Source organism: Entelurus aequoreus, linkage group LG20, assembly GCF_033978785.1.
Source record: "Entelurus aequoreus isolate RoL-2023_Sb linkage group LG20, RoL_Eaeq_v1.1, whole genome shotgun sequence".
NCBI lineage: Eukaryota > Metazoa > Chordata > Actinopteri > Syngnathiformes > Syngnathidae > Entelurus > Entelurus aequoreus.
In genome coordinates this window covers 8,782,224-8,803,723 of record NC_084750.1, presented here as the reverse complement: position 1 = coordinate 8,803,723, position 21,500 = coordinate 8,782,224, and the positions used below count along the sequence as shown (strand labels likewise).

General features: G+C 38.0%; 1 protein-coding gene across 6 annotated transcripts in view; it reads right to left on the bottom strand.

Moving 5' to 3' along the window:
- Positions 1 to 21,500, bottom strand: part of trappc9 (trafficking protein particle complex subunit 9) — a 253,708-nt gene that overhangs the window by 87,814 nt on the left and 144,394 nt on the right. For all 6 annotated transcript variants that reach the window (XM_062029344.1, XM_062029342.1, XM_062029343.1 and 3 more), the window contains one exon: positions 6,921 to 7,031. In XM_062029344.1, the coding sequence (XP_061885328.1) occupies positions 6,921 to 7,031 (111 nt within the window). The remainder of the gene's footprint in view (positions 1 to 6,920; positions 7,032 to 21,500) is intronic.

Below are 21,500 nucleotides of genomic sequence, written 5' to 3'. Positions count from 1 at the left end.
CAACACTCCACAGCGTTCTGCGAGCACTATTTAGCAAAGGATGTGCAAACTGCATACGGCTGCAGGATCAGTGCTCGCAGTTTGGACGGTAAAAACTAAAATATTAGACATAGTGTCTATTCAGCAACATCATTTTATAATTTTGTAGCAATTGAGTACTGAGATGGCCTAATTTTTTTTCATTTTTTTTTTCATTGATTACTTTAAAATGTGTTAATTTAGAATTGGAAGAAATAAGAATTGCAATTCGGGTGAATTTTTTTCCCCCAACACTCCTATATTATATACAACAATAGCACCTAGACACTATATTATATACAACAATAGCACCTAGACACTATATTATATACAACAATAGCACCTAGACACTATATTATATACAACAATAGCACCTAGACACTATATTATATACAACGATAGCACCTAGACCAGGGGTCGGCAACCCGCGGCTCCGGAACCGCATGCGGCTCCTTGACCACTCTGATGCGGCTCAGCTACATACGTGCCGACTCCCCCGATTTTCCCAGGAGAATTATGGATCTCAGTGTCTCTCATAGATTACTACCAGGGAAACAATAATCCTATTTACATTCTAATTACTAAATAAAGGGCGTGCTCTAATTGCACTGCAGTAATTGTCCTTTATAGCATTTACATATAGCGTGCCAGTCCAGCCACATGTTGCATGATGTTATTACTTGCACACACAGGGGACAGCAAAGCATACTTACTCATCAGCCACACAGCTTACACTGACGGTAGCCGTATCAAACAACTTTAACATTGTTACGTTACAAATATGCGCCACACTGTGAACCCACACCAAAAAAGAATGAAAAACACATTTCTGGAGAACATCCCACCGTAACAACCACCAAATCCCCCCACACATCAACCCCCCCCCCCCCTCCGTGCGCTGGTTGAGCGGAAGAGTTAGGGCTGCATGGGATTCTGGGTATTGGTACCGTCAGTGTAAGATGTGTGGCGGCTGAAGTAGTAGCCTTGCTGTCACTTACATGAGCAAGCTGAAATTGCATTCTACGTGTGGTCGAGCAGGTACACTGTTAGGGCAGACTGTAGAGGGCGCCAAATGCAGTGTCATCACGCTCTGATATTCGGGAGTCTCCCGGGAAAAATGAGAGGGTTGGCAAGTATGACGCTATCAAGTGCCATTCATTCAAAACTCGTGGGCTGCACTAACACCAAATTTCCACATTAAAGTGCGTGCCGGTACGTGTGTCGGAGACCCCTGGTTAACATAGCACAAAGCATTAAAGCTTTGTATGCGGTGTTTTTCATTTTAAATTTTTTTTGTGGCTCCCATTACTTTCTTTAATTTGTGAAACTTGCCAAAATGGCTCTTTGAGTGGTAAAGGTTGCCGACCCCTGACCTAGACACTATATTATATACAACAATAGCACCTAGACACTATATTATATACAACGATAGCACCTAGACACTATATTATATACAACAATAGCACCTAGACACTATATTATATACAACGATAGCACCTAGACACTATATTATATACAACGATAGCACCTAGACACTATATTATATACAACAATAGCACCTAGACACTATATTATATACAACGATAGCACCTAGACACTATATTATATACAACGATAGCACCTAGACACTATATTATATACAACAATAGCACCTAGATACTATATTATATACAACGATAGCACCTAGACACTATATTATATACAACAATAGCACCTAGACACTATATTATATACAACGATAGCACCTAGACACTATATTATATACAACAATAGCACCTAGACACTATATTATATACAACGATAGCACCTAGACACTATATTATATACAACAATAGCACCTAGACACTATATTATATACAACAATAGCACCTAGACACTATATTATATACAACAATAGCACCTAGACACTATATTATATACAACAATAGCACCTAGACACTATATTATATACAACGATAGCACCTAGACACTATATTATATACAACAATAGCACCTAGACACTATATTATATACAACGATAGCACCTAGACACTATATTATATACAACGATAGCACCTACACCAGGGGTCTCAGACACGCGGCCCGCGGGCCAATTGCGGCCCACGAGACGTTATTTTGCGGCCCGCACCTTAATATGAAAATGTAATGTTAGTGCGGCCGGCGAGTTTTATATGAATGGCGCTTGACCGCGTCATACTTGCCAACCCTCCCGATTTTTCCGGAAGACTCCCGAATTTAAGGGCAAGCATTCTCTCGAATATCTGCCGATTTTCACCCAAGCAACAATATTAAGGGCGTGCCGTGACTGCACTGCCTTTAGCGTCCTCTACAGCCTGTACAAACAGCGTGCCAGCCCAGTCACATGTTGAATTTGGCTTTTGTACACCCACGTAAGTGACTGCAAGACATACTTGCTCAACAGCCACACAGGTCACACTGAGGGTGCCCGTATAAACAAGTTTAACACTGTTACAAATATGCGCCACACTGTGAACCCACACCAAACAAGAATGACAAACACATTTCGGGAGAACATCCGCACCGTAACACAACATAAACACAACAGAACAAATACAATACAACATGTGACTGGGCCGGCACGCTGTTTGTATGGTGAAAAAGCGGACGCGACGACAGGTTGTAGAGGACGTTAAAGGCAGTGCCATCACGGCACGCCCTTATTATTGTTCTATGGGTTAAAATCGGGACAAATTCGGGAGAATGATTGCCCCGGGAAGTTGTCGGGAGGGGCACTGAAATTCGGGAGTCTCCCGGAAAAATCGGGAGGGTTGGCTAGGGCGGGATAGCCATTCAAAGAAGGTGAATTCATTAAAAAGTGCATGTTAGATTTTTTTAAGAAATCTTTTCTTGCGGCCCAGCCTCACCCAGTTTCTGCATCCAGTGGCCCCCAGGTAAATTGAGTTTGAGACCCCTGACCTACACACTATATTATATACAACGATAGCACCTAGACACTATATTATATACAACGATAGCACCTAGACACTATATTATATACAACGATAGCACCTAGACACTATATTATATACAACAATAGCACCTAGACACTATATTATATACAACGATAGCACCTAGACACTATATTATATACAACGATAGCACCTAGACACTATATTATATACAACGATAGCACCTAGACACTATATTATATACAACAATAGCACCTAGACACTATATTATATACAACGATAGCACCTAGACACTATATTATATACAACAATAGCACCTAGACACTATATTATATACAACGATAGCACCTAGACACTATTATATACAACGATAGCACCTAGACACTATATTATATACAACAATAGCACCTAGACACTATATTATATACAACAATAGCACCTAGACACTATATTATATACAACGATAGCACCTAGACACTATATTATATACAACAATAGCACCTAGACACTGTATTATATACAACAATAGCACCTAGACACTATATTATATACAACAATAGCACCTAGACACTGTATTATATACAACAATAGCACCTAGACACTATATTATATACAACAATAGCACCTAGACACTATATTATATACAACAATAGCACCTAGATACTATATTATATACAACAATAGCACCTAGACACTATATTATATACAACAATAGCACCTAGACACTATATTATATACAACAATAGCACCTAGACACTATATTATATACAACAATAGCACCTAGACACTATATTATATACAACAATAGCACCTAGACACTATATTAAATACAACAATAGCACCTAGACACTATATTATATACAACAATAGCACCTAGACACTATATTATATACAACAATAGCACCTAGACACTATATTATATACAACAATAGCACCTTGACACTATATTATATACAACAATAGCACCTAGACACTATATTATATACAACAATAGCACCTAGACACTATATTATATACAACAATAGCACCTAGACACTATATTATATACAACAATAGCACCTAGACACTATATTATATACAACAATAGCACCTAGACACTATATTATATACAACAATAGCACCTAGAAACTATATTATATACAACAATAGCACCTAGACACTATATTATATACAACAATAGCACCTTGACACTATATTATATACACCAATAGCACCTAGACCAGGGGTCACCAACGTGGTGCCCGCGGGCACCAGGTCGCCCGTAAGGACCAGATGAGTCGCCCGCGGGCCTGTTCTAAAAAAAAAAAAAAAAAAAAATTAAAAAAAAAAAAAATTATTATTTTTTTTTTTTTTAAATTAAATCTACATAGAAAAAACACAAGATACACTTTCAATCAGTGCATCAACCCAAACAACCTCCCCCATGCACACTCATCCACACCCACTCACACAAAAGGGGTTATTTCTTTCTGCTACCAATATTCTGGTTCCCACAACATAGACAACACATCTGCAAGGGACACAGTCCCTGAAGCACACATGATTGTATAGGCTGCTGGTCCACTAACATTTTCATTAATTACTATTTTTTATGTAATTATTTTTATATTGTTTTACTTTCTTTTTTATCCAAGAAAATGTTTTTTATTTATTTATCTTATCTTATTTTATTTTATTTTTAAAAAAAGGGCCTTATCTTCAACAGACCAGGTTGTCAATGAAATTAGATTTTTTTAAAGGGTTTTTTAAACCAGGCCCAGTCCAGATAATGTCCAAGTCGGACTCAGCAACACACACCTTCATTCATGTACACATAAAAAAATTAGGGAACACAACAGATTGCATATAATTTATAAACAAAACACTTTGCATTCCATTCGAAAGGACGTTCCCTTTAGATTTCCGATCTTTAACATTTTACATTTATCATAATTAAGCTTAAGGCCAGATTGCTGTGAAAATATGTCCAAAAGATTAAGAAGGTTCCGCAAACAATGAGGAAAAATCTTATCTTTGTGAATCAGCCTTTTCTGACATGAACTTCATCAAGAACAAACACAGAACACGCCTCACTGATGCACATCTGCAAGACTCACTCAGAGTTGCAGTGTCAAGTTACACACCAGAGTACAACACACTAGTTAACAGCATGCAATGCCAGGCTTCCCACTAACTGACAAAGAAACAGATAACAGATTTGGTGTCCAGTTCAAAGTGTGACATGATTTAAAAATTTGAGAGTTTACGTTTGTATTTTACATGAGTTATTATTTGTACAAACATGGTGCAAAGTAATTCATGATTTGTTAAAAAATGTTAGTGGCTAGCTAGTTAAAATGGGATATTGTGATTTCACAAGACTGTCTTAGAAGTGATCATTTGAAAATGTTCAATTTGAAAAATGTGCACTTAGAGAAAATATAAAAATAAAGTGTTGCATATTGATATTTATCTGTTTCTATATATATTTATTGTGAGAAATCATTAAGATGATCAGTGTTTCCACAAAGATAAATATCATTAATTATTAATAATAACAGAGTTAAAGGTAAATTGAGCAAATTGGCTACTTCTGGCAATTTATTTAAGTGTGTATCTAACTGGTAGCCCTTCGCATTAATCAGTACCCAAGAAGTAGCCCTTGGTTTCAAAAAGGTTGGTGACCCCTGACCTAGACACTATATTATATACAACAATAGCACCTAGACACTATATTATATACAACAATAGCACCTTGACACTATATTATATACAACAATAGCACCTAGACACTATATTATATACAACAATAGCACCTAGCCATTGCTTTTGATGGTTTTATGTTTAACACTGTCTTACACAACACTTCCTGATGTATAATACAATGCAAAAATGTCCATTTCTGCAGAGGGTTCATTTCTGTCACTTTATCCTGCATCCTCTTTATGGCAGGCAGATCCTCACGACACACGCAGCTGTTTTCACACATGAATTCTGTCAGGCTTTTTGGTTCTTTTTGCCATTTTGAAGAGTTCCACGTACAACTGACTAAATGTTCACCATGTCACTGCTATCATACAGTAGGTTAAATGTTCACCATGTCACTGCTATCATACAGTAGGTTAAATGTTCACCATGTCACTGGTATGATACAGTAGGTTAAATGTTCACCATGTCACTGGTATGATACAGTAGGTTAAATGTTCACCATGTCACTGGTATGATACAGTAGGTTAAATGTTCACCATGTCACTGGTATGATACAGTAGGTTAAATGTTCACCATGTCACTGCTATCATACAGTAGGTTAAATGTTCACCATGTCACTGGTATGATACAGTAGGTTAAATGTTCACCATGTCACTGCTATCATACAGTAGGTTAAATGTTCACCATGTCACTGCTATCAAAAGTAGCACAAATTGCTGCTGGTCTAATCCAAAAGTGTCTTTTCAGGTGTTAGTGAAGATGCCCTGATAAGATACTGACTATTCATGGTAGCAAATATAAAAAGAAGTGACTACTTTGTGAGCTAGAAGACTTCTTGTGCTCAACTGGATCACAAATATTCCTTCTTTCATGAAAGTGGAGACAATTAAGCTGACATTGAATGCTTGTGTACATTTTCAAGAAGTACTTCCTCTAACTATGTAAATAACGGAGACGCATCTCCAGTTTGGCCCTGTTTGAGACGTGGTTGAATTGTGGGTGAGTGACGAGCCTTTTGTTTGCTTGTGTGTGTTGCTGCGGCCAATCAGAAGTGCAGTTGTCTGTGGCTGTCTATTCATATTTCTACTTGTTTGATCTGTATTGTATTTCTGTTAACTGTGTATCAAAACATGTCAAACAAGTGCTGTAAAAAAATGAAATAAAATGTGATGTTTTTAAAAGAATAAACCGCTGTTGATGGTCTTATATTGACAGTCAGTTTGTTCTTTATAGGCAAGGAAGCCTTAAATAATTCCCCTAGCAGTAAAATGTCTTGCCTCTTACCTTTGGCACTCGCTGGCATGAAGAACCAGGTCCTGGTTGTTCTTGGCACTGACGGTGAGCTCGTGCTCGGTGGGGTTGAAGATGTCCAGCAGCAGGTGACACTGACGGGTGCTGTGGACAAATGACTTCATATTGGTGCAAGGTACTCATCATTGGTTATTTAGGTCATGCATGGGAAACTAGTTGACTAGATAGGATAGGACACTCTCTTGTCTAGTGGCCAACATGAAGTTGCATGAAAGGAAGAAGTCTTCCAGGACAGTCTAGAAAAATAGTATCAGTTTCTCAGCTGTGGTCCGTATGTAATACACTTTTCCACCACGTGTGGCAGTAATGACAACATCAAACAAAGAAGAAGAAGTCTGGAGATAGTCATAGAGAAGTTTTGTAAGCGCAAAAATGATGACTAAAGTGGTGAAGCTGTATTTTTATTTTCACTTTCCTTGTACTGACAGTTAAAACATATTCATTATTAATTTAGTTCATTTATTTTTCATTCAGTTAAAATTGATCTTTTTAGCATTATGTAACTGAATGTGATTTTTTTTTTCATCTGTTTTTACAAATCCCTTCTTTTGCAGTATATTTGATGACTATTTATTTGTATCATCTTTCATGATATTTGTGATGAACACAAGTAGGGATGATACTCGAAACCGGTTTTCCCGGTTGTTCGATAAGAAAAGAACAGAGTCCTCGGACTCGAATCCCCTTTTGAGAACCGGTACCCGTTATCGAGACCACTATAGTAAAGAAAAAGAGTTGGTTCTTTATTCGAATCCTGTCCCGACCAGAAATGCTCCGTGTGGCATCACAAGAAATGGCGTCACATAGCTCAGTCATTAGGCGCAGATAGCGAAAGCAGGAAAAACAATGGACCGTAAAAAGCGCTCCAAGGTGTAATAAAGTTCAAAACAAAAGGTATAATCCAATGAATAACTTTACTGAGAGATTTGAGCAGGGTAAAACACATGACCAACACTTTTACCACCAACCTGAAACATAGCAACCAGGCTAGCAACGCACCTCCTTTACGGCAGCTGTCGCAACCTTCTTAAAGCAACCGCAGCACATACATATATATACAACACTGCAGCACATACATATATATACAACACTGCAGCACATACATATATATACAACATATATGACACCGCAGCACATACATATATATACAACATATATGACACTGCAACACATACATATATATACAACACTGCAGCACATACATATATATACAACACTGCAGCACATACATATATATACAACATATATGACACCGCAGCACATACATATATATACAACATATATGACACCGCAGCACATACATATATATACAACATATATGACACTGCAGCACATACATATATATACAACATATATGACACCGCAGCACATACATATATATATACAACATATATGACACCGCAGCACATACATATATATACAACATATATGACACCGCAGCACATACATATATATACAACATATATGACACCGCAGCACATACATATATATACAACACTGCAGCACATACATATATATACAACATATATGACACCGCAGCACATACATATATATATACAACATATCTCCCTTTTTTAACCTTTCTTTTTCTTTCCTTGTAAACGTTACAAAATCACACTGTATATGTGTTGTCTGTCTAATTATAAATAATGCAGATGAGGCGTGTTGGCTGAGTTCTTGACGTTTACTTTCACAGCGTGCTCATAACCTCATTCTTAGCTGCCGGGTGGCGACATGCAACAACACTTTTCATGCTCGTCACTCCTGTTGCATGCTGGGTAGTGTAGTTGTTATATTCTCTAGCTCATAACATTTTTCCCCCTATAAAGAAATAATGTTAACTCAATGAAGTGTATTTCTTTTATTAGCTTTAACTTTTCATTTTTTAGCATTGTAACCACATTTGCAAACAACTTTTGTCTTCATAGAATTTTCTTTTAATAAAGAACTAAAGTGCAAAAATGTCAAAGCATCATAACAAACAGTTATGTTCCAATAGCAGCAGAAGTGCACTTTTTGGAGAGCTGTATTATTTTCACTTGTGTGCCCAAGGGACTGATTTTATTTAACACTATATTATTATTTATACACCTATAGTGATCACAAAGACAGCTTGTTTTTGTGTTACTGTATATATTTGTTTTTATGAAAAATCCCACTTAATATACTTTGGGTAACAACAGTCAATATTTATTTTGTTTTTTAGGGGGGTAACAGTCAATATTTATGTATTTATTAGATTTTATTTTTTTCTTATATAATAAAAGTGAGCTTTAGTTAAATCAAATATTGTGTGTTTTTTTCCATATACAACAACCTATCTGGACTCCATAAGAGAATCCATAAGAGGATTCCATAATAGGCTCAAACTCGATAATTTCTTATCAAACATCATCCCTAAACACAGGTCATGTGAGAAGGTAGTAAAGTGTAAATAAATGGATGGACGGATGGATATTAGTTTAATTGTTGTAAAATTTAAATATGGCATAGTAGTCACCAAAACTGAATGCCACTTGTTTATCAAAATCAGGAGCAGATATTATACCTTTTTAACTTCTTTCTGCTCCTTTTCATTGATATTTGACTTGAATGTTATGTTGATCTCTAATTGTTATTCCTCTGTATGATCTTTTATGAATGATATCAATCAATGAACTGAACTTTAACTGTAAAGACAAGAATATAATGTCCAGACATATTTATTCATGAACACCATGCAACAGGCCTGAGTTCTGCAGCCTGTCTAGGCAGACACCACAGCCCGTTAGCTTCAATGACTGTCATTTCTTGTCCAAACAGCCAGGAGCGTGCATGGATGAAGATGAAGATGAAAAGGAGCGTGCATGGATGAAGATGAAGATGAACAGGTGCAGCAAGTCTGCTTGTCGTGTGAAGATCACAAGGACGCTCACATTTGGGACTGACATCAAGCAAGAGGAGACAACATTTGAACGCTAAGTGGATATTTTGCTCCTGGTGAATGAGTGATGAGAGGACACAGCCTAAGTCATGAGGAGAGATTAGCTAAGTCTGGCAGCTGCACTGCTTGCACAAATGATATTTCACGCATGTATTTCAGACAATGGGGATAAAATGGATGGATGAATATGTAATATCTTTTGATTCTGTCTTTGTTTCCCCCGTTTGCTCTTCTGTGTGCTGTGAGGGCACCAGAGGGACGATGCTCAACATACGGCCAGATTTACTAAAGGTTTGCGTGTACTGAAACGCGTGCAAACCTCATAGCACACGCAAAGTTAATGTACTAAACGTGTGCAAAGTGGATTGTGTCCGTCAAGTGAGCATCCATTTTGTGTCTCTGTCTTCATTATGTGCTAAATCCACAATACTGGGAGGAAAAGATGCAAATATCATTATTTGGCACACGCAGTGTGATTTAGCAACACTCATCAGCATTTTGCCAGCACTATTTTGCATTTCATTTACAAACTCCGTTTCCATATGAGTTGGGAAATGGTGTTAGATGTAAATATAAACAGAATACAATGATTTGCAAATCCTTTTCAAGCCATATTCAGTTGAATATGCTACAAAGACAACATATTTCATGTTCAAACTCATAAACTTGATTTTTTTTTTGCAAATAATCATTAACTTTAGAATTTGATGGCAGCAACACGTGACAAAGAAGTTGGGAAAGGTGGCAATAAATACTTATAAAGTTGAGGAATGCTCATCAAACACTTATTTGGAACATCCCACAGGTGAACAGGCTAATTGGGAACAGGTGGGTGCCATGATTGGGTATAAAAGTAGATTCCATGAAATGCTCAGTCATTCACAAACAAGGATGGGGCGAGGGTCACCACTTTGTCAACAAATGCCTGAGCAAATTGTTGAACAGTTTAAGAACAACCTTTCTCAAGCAGCTATTGCAAGGAATTGAGGGATTTCACCATCTACGCTCCGTAATATCATCAAAGGGTTCAGAGAATGTGGAGAAATCACTGCAGGTAAGCAGCTAAGCCCGTGACCTTCCATCCCTCAGGCTGTACTGCATCAACAAGCCACATCAGTGTGTAAAGGATATCACCACATGGAACACTTCAGAAACCCACTGTCAGTAACTACAGTTGGTCGCTACATCTGTAAGCGCAAGTTAAAACTCTCCTATTCAAGGCGAAAACCATTTATCAACAACACCCAGAAACGCCGTCGGCTTGGCTGGGCCCGAGATCATCTAAGATGGACTGATACAAAGTGGAAAAGTGTTCTGTGGTCTGACGAGTCCACATTTCAAATTGTTTTTGGAAACTGTGGACGTCGTGTCCTCCGGACCAAAGAGGAAAAGAACCATCCGGATTGTTCTAGGTGCAAAGTGTAAAAGGCAGCATGTGTGATGGTATGGGGGTGTATTAGTGGCCAAGACATGGGTAACTTACACATCTGTGAAGGCACCATTAATGCTGAAAGGTACATACAGCTTTTGGAGCAACATATGTTGCCATCCAAGCAACGTTACCATGGACGCCCCTGCTTATTTCAGCAAGACAATGCCAAGCCAGGTGTTACATCAAGGTGGCTTCATAGTAAAAGAGTGCGGGTACTAGACTGGCCTGCCTGTAGTCCAGACATTGAAAATGTGTGGCACCTAAAATAGCAGAAGGGAGACCCCCGGACTGTTGAACAACTTAAGCTGTACATCAAGCAAGAATGGGAAAGAATTCCACTTCAAAAATGTGTCTCCTCACTTCCCAAACCAAAACTGAGTGTTGTTCAAAGGAAAGGCCATGTAACACAGTGGTGAACATGCCCTTTCCCAACTACTTTGGCACGTGTTGCAGCCATGACATTCTAAGTTCATTATTATTTGCAAAAAAAAAATCAAGTTTATGAGTTTGAACATGAAATATGTTGTCTTTGTAGCATATTCAACTGAATATGGCTTGAAAAGGATTTGCAAATCATTGTATTCCGTTTATATTTACATCTAACACCATTTCCCAACTCATATGGAAACGGGGTTTGTACATACAGTATATTGCCATTCAGTGTACAAATACTGGAGTATCAGTTGAATGGATGAAATATGGCAATTGTTGTAAAGACTTATTTGGTTAGCAGCAATAAAATGATGGCAGATGCAAAAAGAATGCACCCTTGGTGGAAATGAAGCTCTCGCCCGGCCTCCAGGCAGCGCACAATCTCACTCTCATCCGCTTTCCCGTCTCTTCAATCCCGAGGTTAATGGAGGATTACGTTTCCGCTCGCCCGAGTCACTAATAAACTGCCGCGGCAATTAAAAGAGCATATTTTTTAGGCCCAGCCATGTTTCTTTAATTGTCTTGTTGTCTCTGTTGGCAGACGTGATTAACAAGCCCGAGCGAGCTACTGATTTATGGGCCAGGGCATTAAGCCGGGCGATCAATCAGAGACACCCGATAAGACTCATTGCTCTGCTGGCGTTCAACACACACCAAGATGGGAGGCTACAAACATGCTTTTTAAAAGATGGGAGGGTACAAACATGCTTTTTAAAAGATGGGAGGGTACAAACATGCTTTTTAAAAGATGGGAGGGTACAAACATGCTTTTTAAAAGATGGGAGGCTACAAACATGCTTTTTAAAAGATGGGAGGCTACAAACATGGCTGCTTTTTAAAAGATGGGAGGGTACAAACATGCTTTTTAAAAGATGGGAGGCTACAAACATGCTTTTTAAAAGATGGGAGGGTACAAACATGCTTTTTAAAAGATGGGAGATACAAACATGCTTTTTAAAAGATGGGAGGCTACAAACATGTCTGCTTTTTAAAAGATGGGAGGGTACAAACATGCTTTTTAAAAGATGGGAGATACAAACATGCTTTTTAAAAGATGGGAGGGTACAAACATGCTTTTTAAAAGATGGGAGGGTACAAACATGCTTTTTAAAAGATGGGAGATACAAACATGCTTTTTAAAAGATGGGAGGGTACAAACATGCTTTTTAAAAGATGGGAGATACAAACATGCTTTTTAAAAGATGGGAGATACAAACATGCTTTTTAAAAGATGGGAGATACAAACATGCTTTTTAAAAGATGGGAGATACAAACATGCTTTTTAAAAGATGGGAGGGTACAAACATGCTTTTTAAAAGATGGGAGATACAAACATGCTTTTTAAAAGATGGGAGATACAAACATGCTTTTTAAAAGATGGGAGGCTACAAACATGCTTTTTAAAAGATGGGAGGGTACAAACAGGCTTTTTAAAAGATGGGAGATACAAACATGCTTTTTAAAACATGGGAGGGTACAAACATGCTTTTTAAAAGATGGGAGGGTACAAACATGCTTTTTAAAAGATGGGAGATACAAACATGCTTTTTAAAAGATGGGAGGGTACAAACATGCTTTTTAAAAGATGGGAGGCTACAAACATGCTTTTTAAAAGATGGGAGATACAAACATGCTTTTTAAAACATGGGAGGGTACAAACATGCTTTTTAAAAGATGGGAGATACAAACATGCTTTTTAAAACATGGGAGGGTACAAACATGCTTTTTAAAAGATGGGAGGGTACAAACATGCTTTTTAAAAGATGGGAGATACAAACATGCTTTTTAAAAGATGGGAGGGTACAAACATGCTTTTTAAAAGATGGGAGGGTACAAACATGCTTTTTAAAAGATGGGAGATACAAACATGCTTTTTAAAAGATGGGAGATACAAACATGCTTTTTAAAAGATGGGAGATACAAACATGCTTTTTAAAAGATGGGAGGCTACAAACATGTCTGCTTTTTAAAAGATGGGAGATACAAACATGCTTTTTAAAAGATGGGAGATACAAACATGCTTTTTAAAAGATGGGAGATACAAACATGCTTTTTAAAAGATGGGAGGCTACAAACATGTCTGCTTTTTAAAAGATGGGAGGGTACAAACATGCTTTTTAAAAGATGGGAGGGTACAAACATGCTTTTTAAAAGATGGGAGATACAAACATGCTTTTTAAAAGATGGGAGATACAAACATGCTTTTTAAAAGATGGGAGGCTACAAACATGTCTGCTTTTTAAAAGATGGGAGATACAAACATGCTTTTTAAAAGATGGGAGATACAAACATGCTTTTTAAAAGATGGGAGATACAAACATGCTTTTTAAAAGATGGGAGGCTACAAACATGTCTGCTTTTTAAAAGATGGGAGGGTACAAACATGCTTTTTAAAAGATGGGAGATACAAACATGCTTTTTAAAAGATGGGAGATACAAACATGCTTTTTAAAAGATGGGAGGCTACAAACATGTCTGCTTTTTAAAAGATGGGAGGGTACAAACATGCTTTTTAAAAGATGGGAGGGTACAAACATGCTTTTTAAAAGATGGGAGATACAAACATGCTTTTTAAAAGATGGGAGGGTACAAACATGCTTTTTAAAAGATGGGAGGGTACAAACATGCTTTTTAAAAGATGGGAGATACAAACATGCTTTTTAAAAGATGGGAGATACAAACATGCTTTTTAAAAGATGGGAGATACAAACATGCTTTTTAAAAGATGGGAGTAAAAGATGGGAGGGTACAAACATGTCTGCTTTTTAAAAGATGGGAGGGTACAAACATGCTTTTTAAAAGATGGGAGGCTACAAACATGCTTTTTAAAAGATGGGAGATACAAACATGCTTTTTAAAAGATGGGAGATACAAACATGCTTTTTAAAAGATGGGAGGCTACAAACATGTCTGCTTTTTAAAAGATGGGAGGGTACAAACATGCTTTTTAAAAGATGGGAGTGTACAAACATGCTTTTTAAAAGATGGGAGGGTACAAACATGCTTTTTAAAAGATGGGAGGGTACAAACATGCTTTTTAAAAGATGGGAGATACAAACATGCTTTTTAAAAGATGGGAGGCTACAAACATGCTTTTTAAAAGATGGGAGGCTACAAACATGTCTGCTTTTTAAAAGATGGGAGGCTACAAACATGTCTGCTTTTTAAAAGATGGGAGGGTACAAACATGCTTTTTAAAAGATGGGAGATACAAACATGCTTTTTAAAAGATGGGAGGGTACAAACATGCTTTTTAAAAGATGGGAGGGTACAAACATGCTTTTTAAAAGATGGGAGGGTACAAACATGCTTATTAAACGATGGAAGGGTACAAACATGTCTGCTTTTTAAAAGATGGGAGGCTACAAACATGTCTGCTTTTTAAAAACACATTCCAGCTGTCAAATAACGCTGATTTCCAAGGCCAACATCAAGTGGCTCTCCCAACAAGACCAAAGCTATTTAATGTCATTTGATAAAGTTCAAGTAGCAATTATTGTCACACACAATATCATACTGTAACCTTAATACTGTGATAATATCATACTGTGGCCTTAATACTGTGATAATATCATACTGTGGCCTTAATACTGTGATAATATCATACTGTAACCTTAATACTGTGATAATATCATACTGTAACCTTAATACTGTGATAATATCATACTGTGGCCTTAATACTGTGATAATATCATACTGTGGCCTTAATACTGTGATAATATCATACTGTAACCTTAATACTGTGATAATATCATACTGTGGCTTTAATACTGTGATAATATCATACTGTGGCTTTAATACTGTGATAATATCATACTGTAGCCTTAATACTGTGATAATATCATACTGTGGCTTTAATACTGTGATAGTATCATACTGTGGCCTTAATACTGTGATAATATCATACTGTGGCTTTAATACTGTGATAGTATCATACTGTAGCCTTAATACTGTGATAATATCATACTGTGGCTTTAATACTGTGATAGTATCGTACCGTGGCTTTAATACTGTGATAATATCATACTGTAGCCTTAATACTGTGATAATATCATACTGTGGCTTTAATACTGTGATAATATCATACTGTAGCCTTAATACTGTGATAATATCATACTGTGGCTTTAATACTGTGATAGTATCGTACCGTGGCTTTAATACTGTGATGATATACTGTGGCCTTAATACTGTGATAGTATCATACCGTGGCTTTAATACTGTGATAGTATCGTACTGTGGCTTTAATACTGTGATGATATCATACTGTGGCCTTAATACTGTGATAGTATCGTACTGTAGCCTTAATACTGTGACAATATGGTTACATCCTTATAATGTTCTGGTGGTATGGAGCTAACTCTTCACTCATGCTGCTGCTTTAAAGTCGCTAATTGGTCCATTGTCAGATTTGAGGACAAACATTTGGGCATCACTTTTGTAAAGTACACTCGTTGTAAATAATGCCTTCTGTCTGCAATTAATCCTGATTAATTACAAGTTAACTACAAAGCTAATGTGATTAATAATGATTACATATTCGAATCGCTTGGCAGCTGTAATTTTAACATTTAAATCCGTGCTGCAAAAAAAAATGTCCTACTTGTGAACTGTGAAAGCAGAATAATCTTATTAAGCTATAATAGATACATAATTCATTCAAAAGTGCCAATAGGCTTTCCAACCACGTGCCTCCTTTTCCAAGTGGTAGAGGCAGAAGGAGAGAGCAAAAAGATGGAAGTAGAGGTGAATCAAATGTTATGTATATAATGTCTGTAGATAATATCAATAGGAATAGAAGGAGCTTATAAATGTCGCTGACGGCGACCTTTACTGGTGATTATTTCAGGTACAGCACAGAAGGAAGTTAATGAATGCCACGCTAACGCGAAGACTTTCTACAAGCGTTCATGGTGGCAGAAAAAACAACATTTCAAGGACAATAGAAATTAGAAGCTGGAATGAGTCAGGAAGTGCTATCAAGTGTCAAATTGGGTTTGATATACTGGTCAGTACGTCATTGTGACTTCAGCATCAAGCACCTTTCATCTGCAGCGTTTGTTGCAGTAAGAGGCGAGAGTTGTGGCAAGACAACTATAGCAGTGTTCCTATTTGTGTGCAGAGAGTGACTTTAATGTTAGTTTGTGCATGCTTTTGTTACACAATTGCCTAGGCACTTAACAATAAATTGAAACATTTGAACACATTTGCTTTGAAAGCATGAGTCAAATAGACAAGCAGATATTTGGGGTTTTTGATTAGGGACAAGCGGTAGAAAATGGATGGATTTCTTTTTTTGTCCTGTCCAGCTTCTCAGGCAAATCATACAGTAGATGTAGATGTAGATGATCTATATCGGCTGTTCACATTGACTTTACAAAAGAGAAGTGTAGGATACTTCTCTTGTTGCCTTATTTGTATTGGACTTTATTAAATGTATTTATATTATCATTTGGTGCAGCCGGGGATAGAAAGAGGAAAAAAGGAAGACAGAGGGAGAAATTGTGGGGACAAGAGGGGGATTAGACAAAGAGACAACAACAACAACAATAGAGCAACATCAGCAAATAGGACATGTACAAATATGATGGTAAAAGTAATAGCAAATAAGCAGTTAGTGAAATAAATAATACAGAAATGACAATGAGCATTATTACACTACAAATGGAGCAATACAAATACCAATAGAAATATCACTATTGATAATAAATAGCAATAATTGACCTCTATTATCAACAATACAGTTGTTGAAATGCAACAATACATATACATCATGATAACTACAGATGCAGGGTTTTTCATTTCAAAAATCCTTGGCATATCTTGTTAGATGATCCTAGTTTAGAACATATTCAACTGCATCCAGGACAGCTTTTTCTCTGACAATGTAAATAAGCAATAGTTACAGTGCTTAGTCACTGCATGTTATGTGCATGGAGTTTGACACCTGTGCTTCCATCCCCTCTCACACTGGACACCAAATCTCTTTTTTTTTTGGCTCTAAAATGACAAAGCTGAAAGCTGCACAGTGCTTCATATTCAGGCCACATCAGGAGGTAGTCCAAATCCCACTGGAATCTCATCTTTTCAAATGTGACTTCAGTCCAATTGCAATGTGACATTTTGGTCTCAGCTTTGGGCGAGCTACGTCATTGGTGTGCGCAGGGAAAATGAAGCCCGTCAGCGGAAGTGGAAAGTCGATTTTTTTCGAGGGCCAAATTTTTGGCGCATCATTGGTCAACATTGCGCTAACAATGTCATAAAGTTGTAACTTAGAGGAGGATCCTCCGTGCTCCCAGTGAGGACTGTAATCTATATTTACTGCAAGGCTGGTACTTCATACTTACAGGGCCTTAAGGGCCCTAGACAGTTTTATGCTCTATGAAAATATTGATTCAAAACAATCTTAATTCAGCTCTGCACGAATTTGAGAAAAAACTTTTGTGATTTCTCTCTTCAAAATCTCAATTTGATTTGCGATGTCTTTATTTTGTACGTATGAATGCATAAAAGTGCGTGAATGAGTGAAACTTTTAGACTGTCAATCAACATATTGTTATAAAGGCCTACTGAAATGAGATTTTCTTATATAAACGGGGATAGCAGGTCCATTCTATGTGTCATACTTCATCATTTCGCGATATTGCCATATTTTTGCTGAAAGGATTTAGTAGAGAACATCGACGATAAAGTTGGCAACTTTTGGTTGCTGATAAAAAAGCCTTGCCTGTAGCGGAAGTAGCGTGACGTCACAGGTTGTGGAGCTCCTCACATCTGCACATTGTTTACAATCATGGCCACCAGCAGCGAGAGCGATTCGGACCGAGAAAGCGACGATTTCCCCATTAATTTGAGCGAGGATGAAAGATTTGTGGATGAGGAAGGTGAGAGTGAAGGATTAGAGGGCAGTGGAAGTGATTCAGATAGGGAAGATGCTGTGAGAGGCGGGTGGGACCTGATATTCAGCTGGGAATGACTACAACAGTAAATAAACACAAGACATATATATACTCTATTAGCCACAACACAACCAGGCTTATATTTAATACGCCACATAACAAACACCTCCCCCCTCCCGTCCATATAACCCACCAATACAAATCAAACACCCGCACAACACACTCAATCCCACAGCCCAAAGTACCGTTCACCTCCGCAAAGTTCATACAGCACATATATTTCCCCAAAGTTACGTACGTGACATGCACATAGCGGCACGCACGGACGGGCAAGCGATCAAATGTTTGGAAGCCGCAGCTGCGTACTCACGGTAGTGCGTCTGCTATCCAACTCAAAGTCCTCCTGGTAAGAGTCTCTGTTGTCCCAGTTCTCCACAGGCCAATGGTAAAGCTTGACTGTCATCGTTCGGGAATGTAAACAATGAAACACCGGCTACGTGTTTGTGTTGCTGCAGCCGGCCGCTAATACACCGCTTCCCACCTACAGCTTTGTTCTTTGCTGTCTTCATTGTTCATTGAACAAATTGCAAAAGATTCACCAACACAGATGTCCAGAATACTGTGGAATTTTACGATGAAAACAGACGACTTAATAGCTGGCCACAATGCTGTCCCAAAATGTTTGCTACAATCCGTGACGTCACGTGCAGACGTCATCATACCGAGACGTTTTCAGCAGAATATTTAGCGGGAAATGTAAAATGTCACTTTATAAGTTAACCCGGCCGTATTGGCATGTGTTGCAATGTTAAGATTTCATCATTGATATATAAACTATCAGACTGCGTGGTCGCTAGTAGTGGCTTTCAGTAGGCCTTTAAGGTGCCACACAAAACAATATGCTATCATTTACTTTAAAAAATAATTGGCTTTATGCCACCAGACTCATCGTGGTCTTAAACTGAAGAAATAATTGATAACAACTATACAGTGTTTATAATGTAATTATAATATAGAATAATAATGCAAATAACCGTTTAAAAGTATATCAACTTTTACAGTATTTCTTACCTACTCAGTGGCCTAGTGGTTAGAGTGTCCGCCCTGAGATGGGTAGGTTGTGAGTTCAAACCCCGGCCGAGTCATACCAAAGACTATAAAAATGGGAGCCATTACCTCCCTGCTTGGCACTCAGCATCAAGGCTTGGAATTGGGGGTTAAATCACCAAAAATGATTCCCGGGCGCGGCCACCGCTGCTGCCCACTGCTCCCCTCGCCTCCCAGGGGGTGATCAAGGGTGATGGGTCAAATGCAGAGAATAATTTCGCCACACCTCGTGTGTGTGAGACTATCATTGCTACTTTACTGTTGTATTGTTTACCATTGTACTCTAATTGAAAGACGAATAAAACCTTTAGTTATCCTAAATAAACAAACCAAAAAGATAATATGGACTCTCGTCTCTGTAGGCAAAAATATTGTCTTTTTTAAAATATTTTCTTGCTCGTTCGTCCATGTTGATGGGCTCATATTGCCCATTTGGTTTGAAGTTGCAATATTCCCACAGTGGGACATAGAAGTCCTGCTCTGTGCCCACCGTGACAAACATTGCAATGACTGAAAAGAGGGCTCACTGTGTTCAGGTCATTTCACTGGTAAACAGAGTGAGGCCTCTTTGTCTTGCTTAAAGTGCAGGATGAAGAAACAGATATGGGAGTTTATCAAAGTGTTTCAACTTCATTTTCATTTATCCTTGGATTGATTGACGATGGGCCCAGATCTAGTCACCAACAAAGAATGTTCCAAGGTGCAAGTGGTGATTTTGGCGCACACAAACTTGCTGTTTCCTCTTTTGATTGGCCAGGAGTATTGTAAGTGGCGAAGGTGTGTGTCACTCTACGGAGAGAAAAACAACCCTGGCCTCTTGCGGTTATTTATTGCAGCAATTAAAACCTCAATGGCCATTCAATGTTCATCAATCATGCGGCCTATCTTACTTCATGGAAATTGGTTAGCCACCATACAGGAGGAACAAACTGTTCACCATTCCAAAGTGTAACTGTTTAGTGGAAGTACAAACCCTGTTTCCATATGAGTTGGGAAATGGTGTTAGATGTAAATATAAACAGAATACAATGATTTGCAAATCCTTTTCAAGCCATATTCAGTTGAATATGCTACAAAGACAACATATTTCATGTTCAAACTCATAAACTTTATTTATTTTTTGTAAAATAATCATTAACTTAGAATGTCATGGCTGCAACACGTGCCAAAGTAGTTGGGAAAGGGCATGTTCACCATTGTGTTACATGGCCTTTCCTTTGAACAACACTCAGTTTTGGTTTGGGAAGTGAGGAGACACATTTTTGAAGTGGAATTCTTTCCCATTCTTGCTTGATGTACAGCTTAAGTTGTTCAACAGTCCGGGGGTCTCCCTTCTGCTATTTTAGGTGCCACACATTTTCAATGTCTGGACTACAGGCAGGCCAGTCTAGTACCCGCACTCTTTTACTATGAAGCCACGTTGATGTAACACCTGGCTTGGCATCGTCTTGCTGAAATAAGCAGGGGCGTCCATGGTAACGTTGCTTGGATGGCAACATATGTTGCTCCAAAAGCTGTATGTACCTTTCAGCATTAATGGTGCCTTCACAGATGTGTAAGTTACCCATGTCTTGGCCACTAATACACCCCCATACCATCACACATGCTGCCTTTTACACTTTGCACCTAGAATAATCCAGATGGTTCTTTTCCTCTTTGGTCCGGAGGACACGACGTCCACAGTTTCCAAAAACAATTTGAAATGTGGACTCGTCAGACCACAGAACACTTTTCCACTTTGTATCAGTCCATCTTAGATGAGC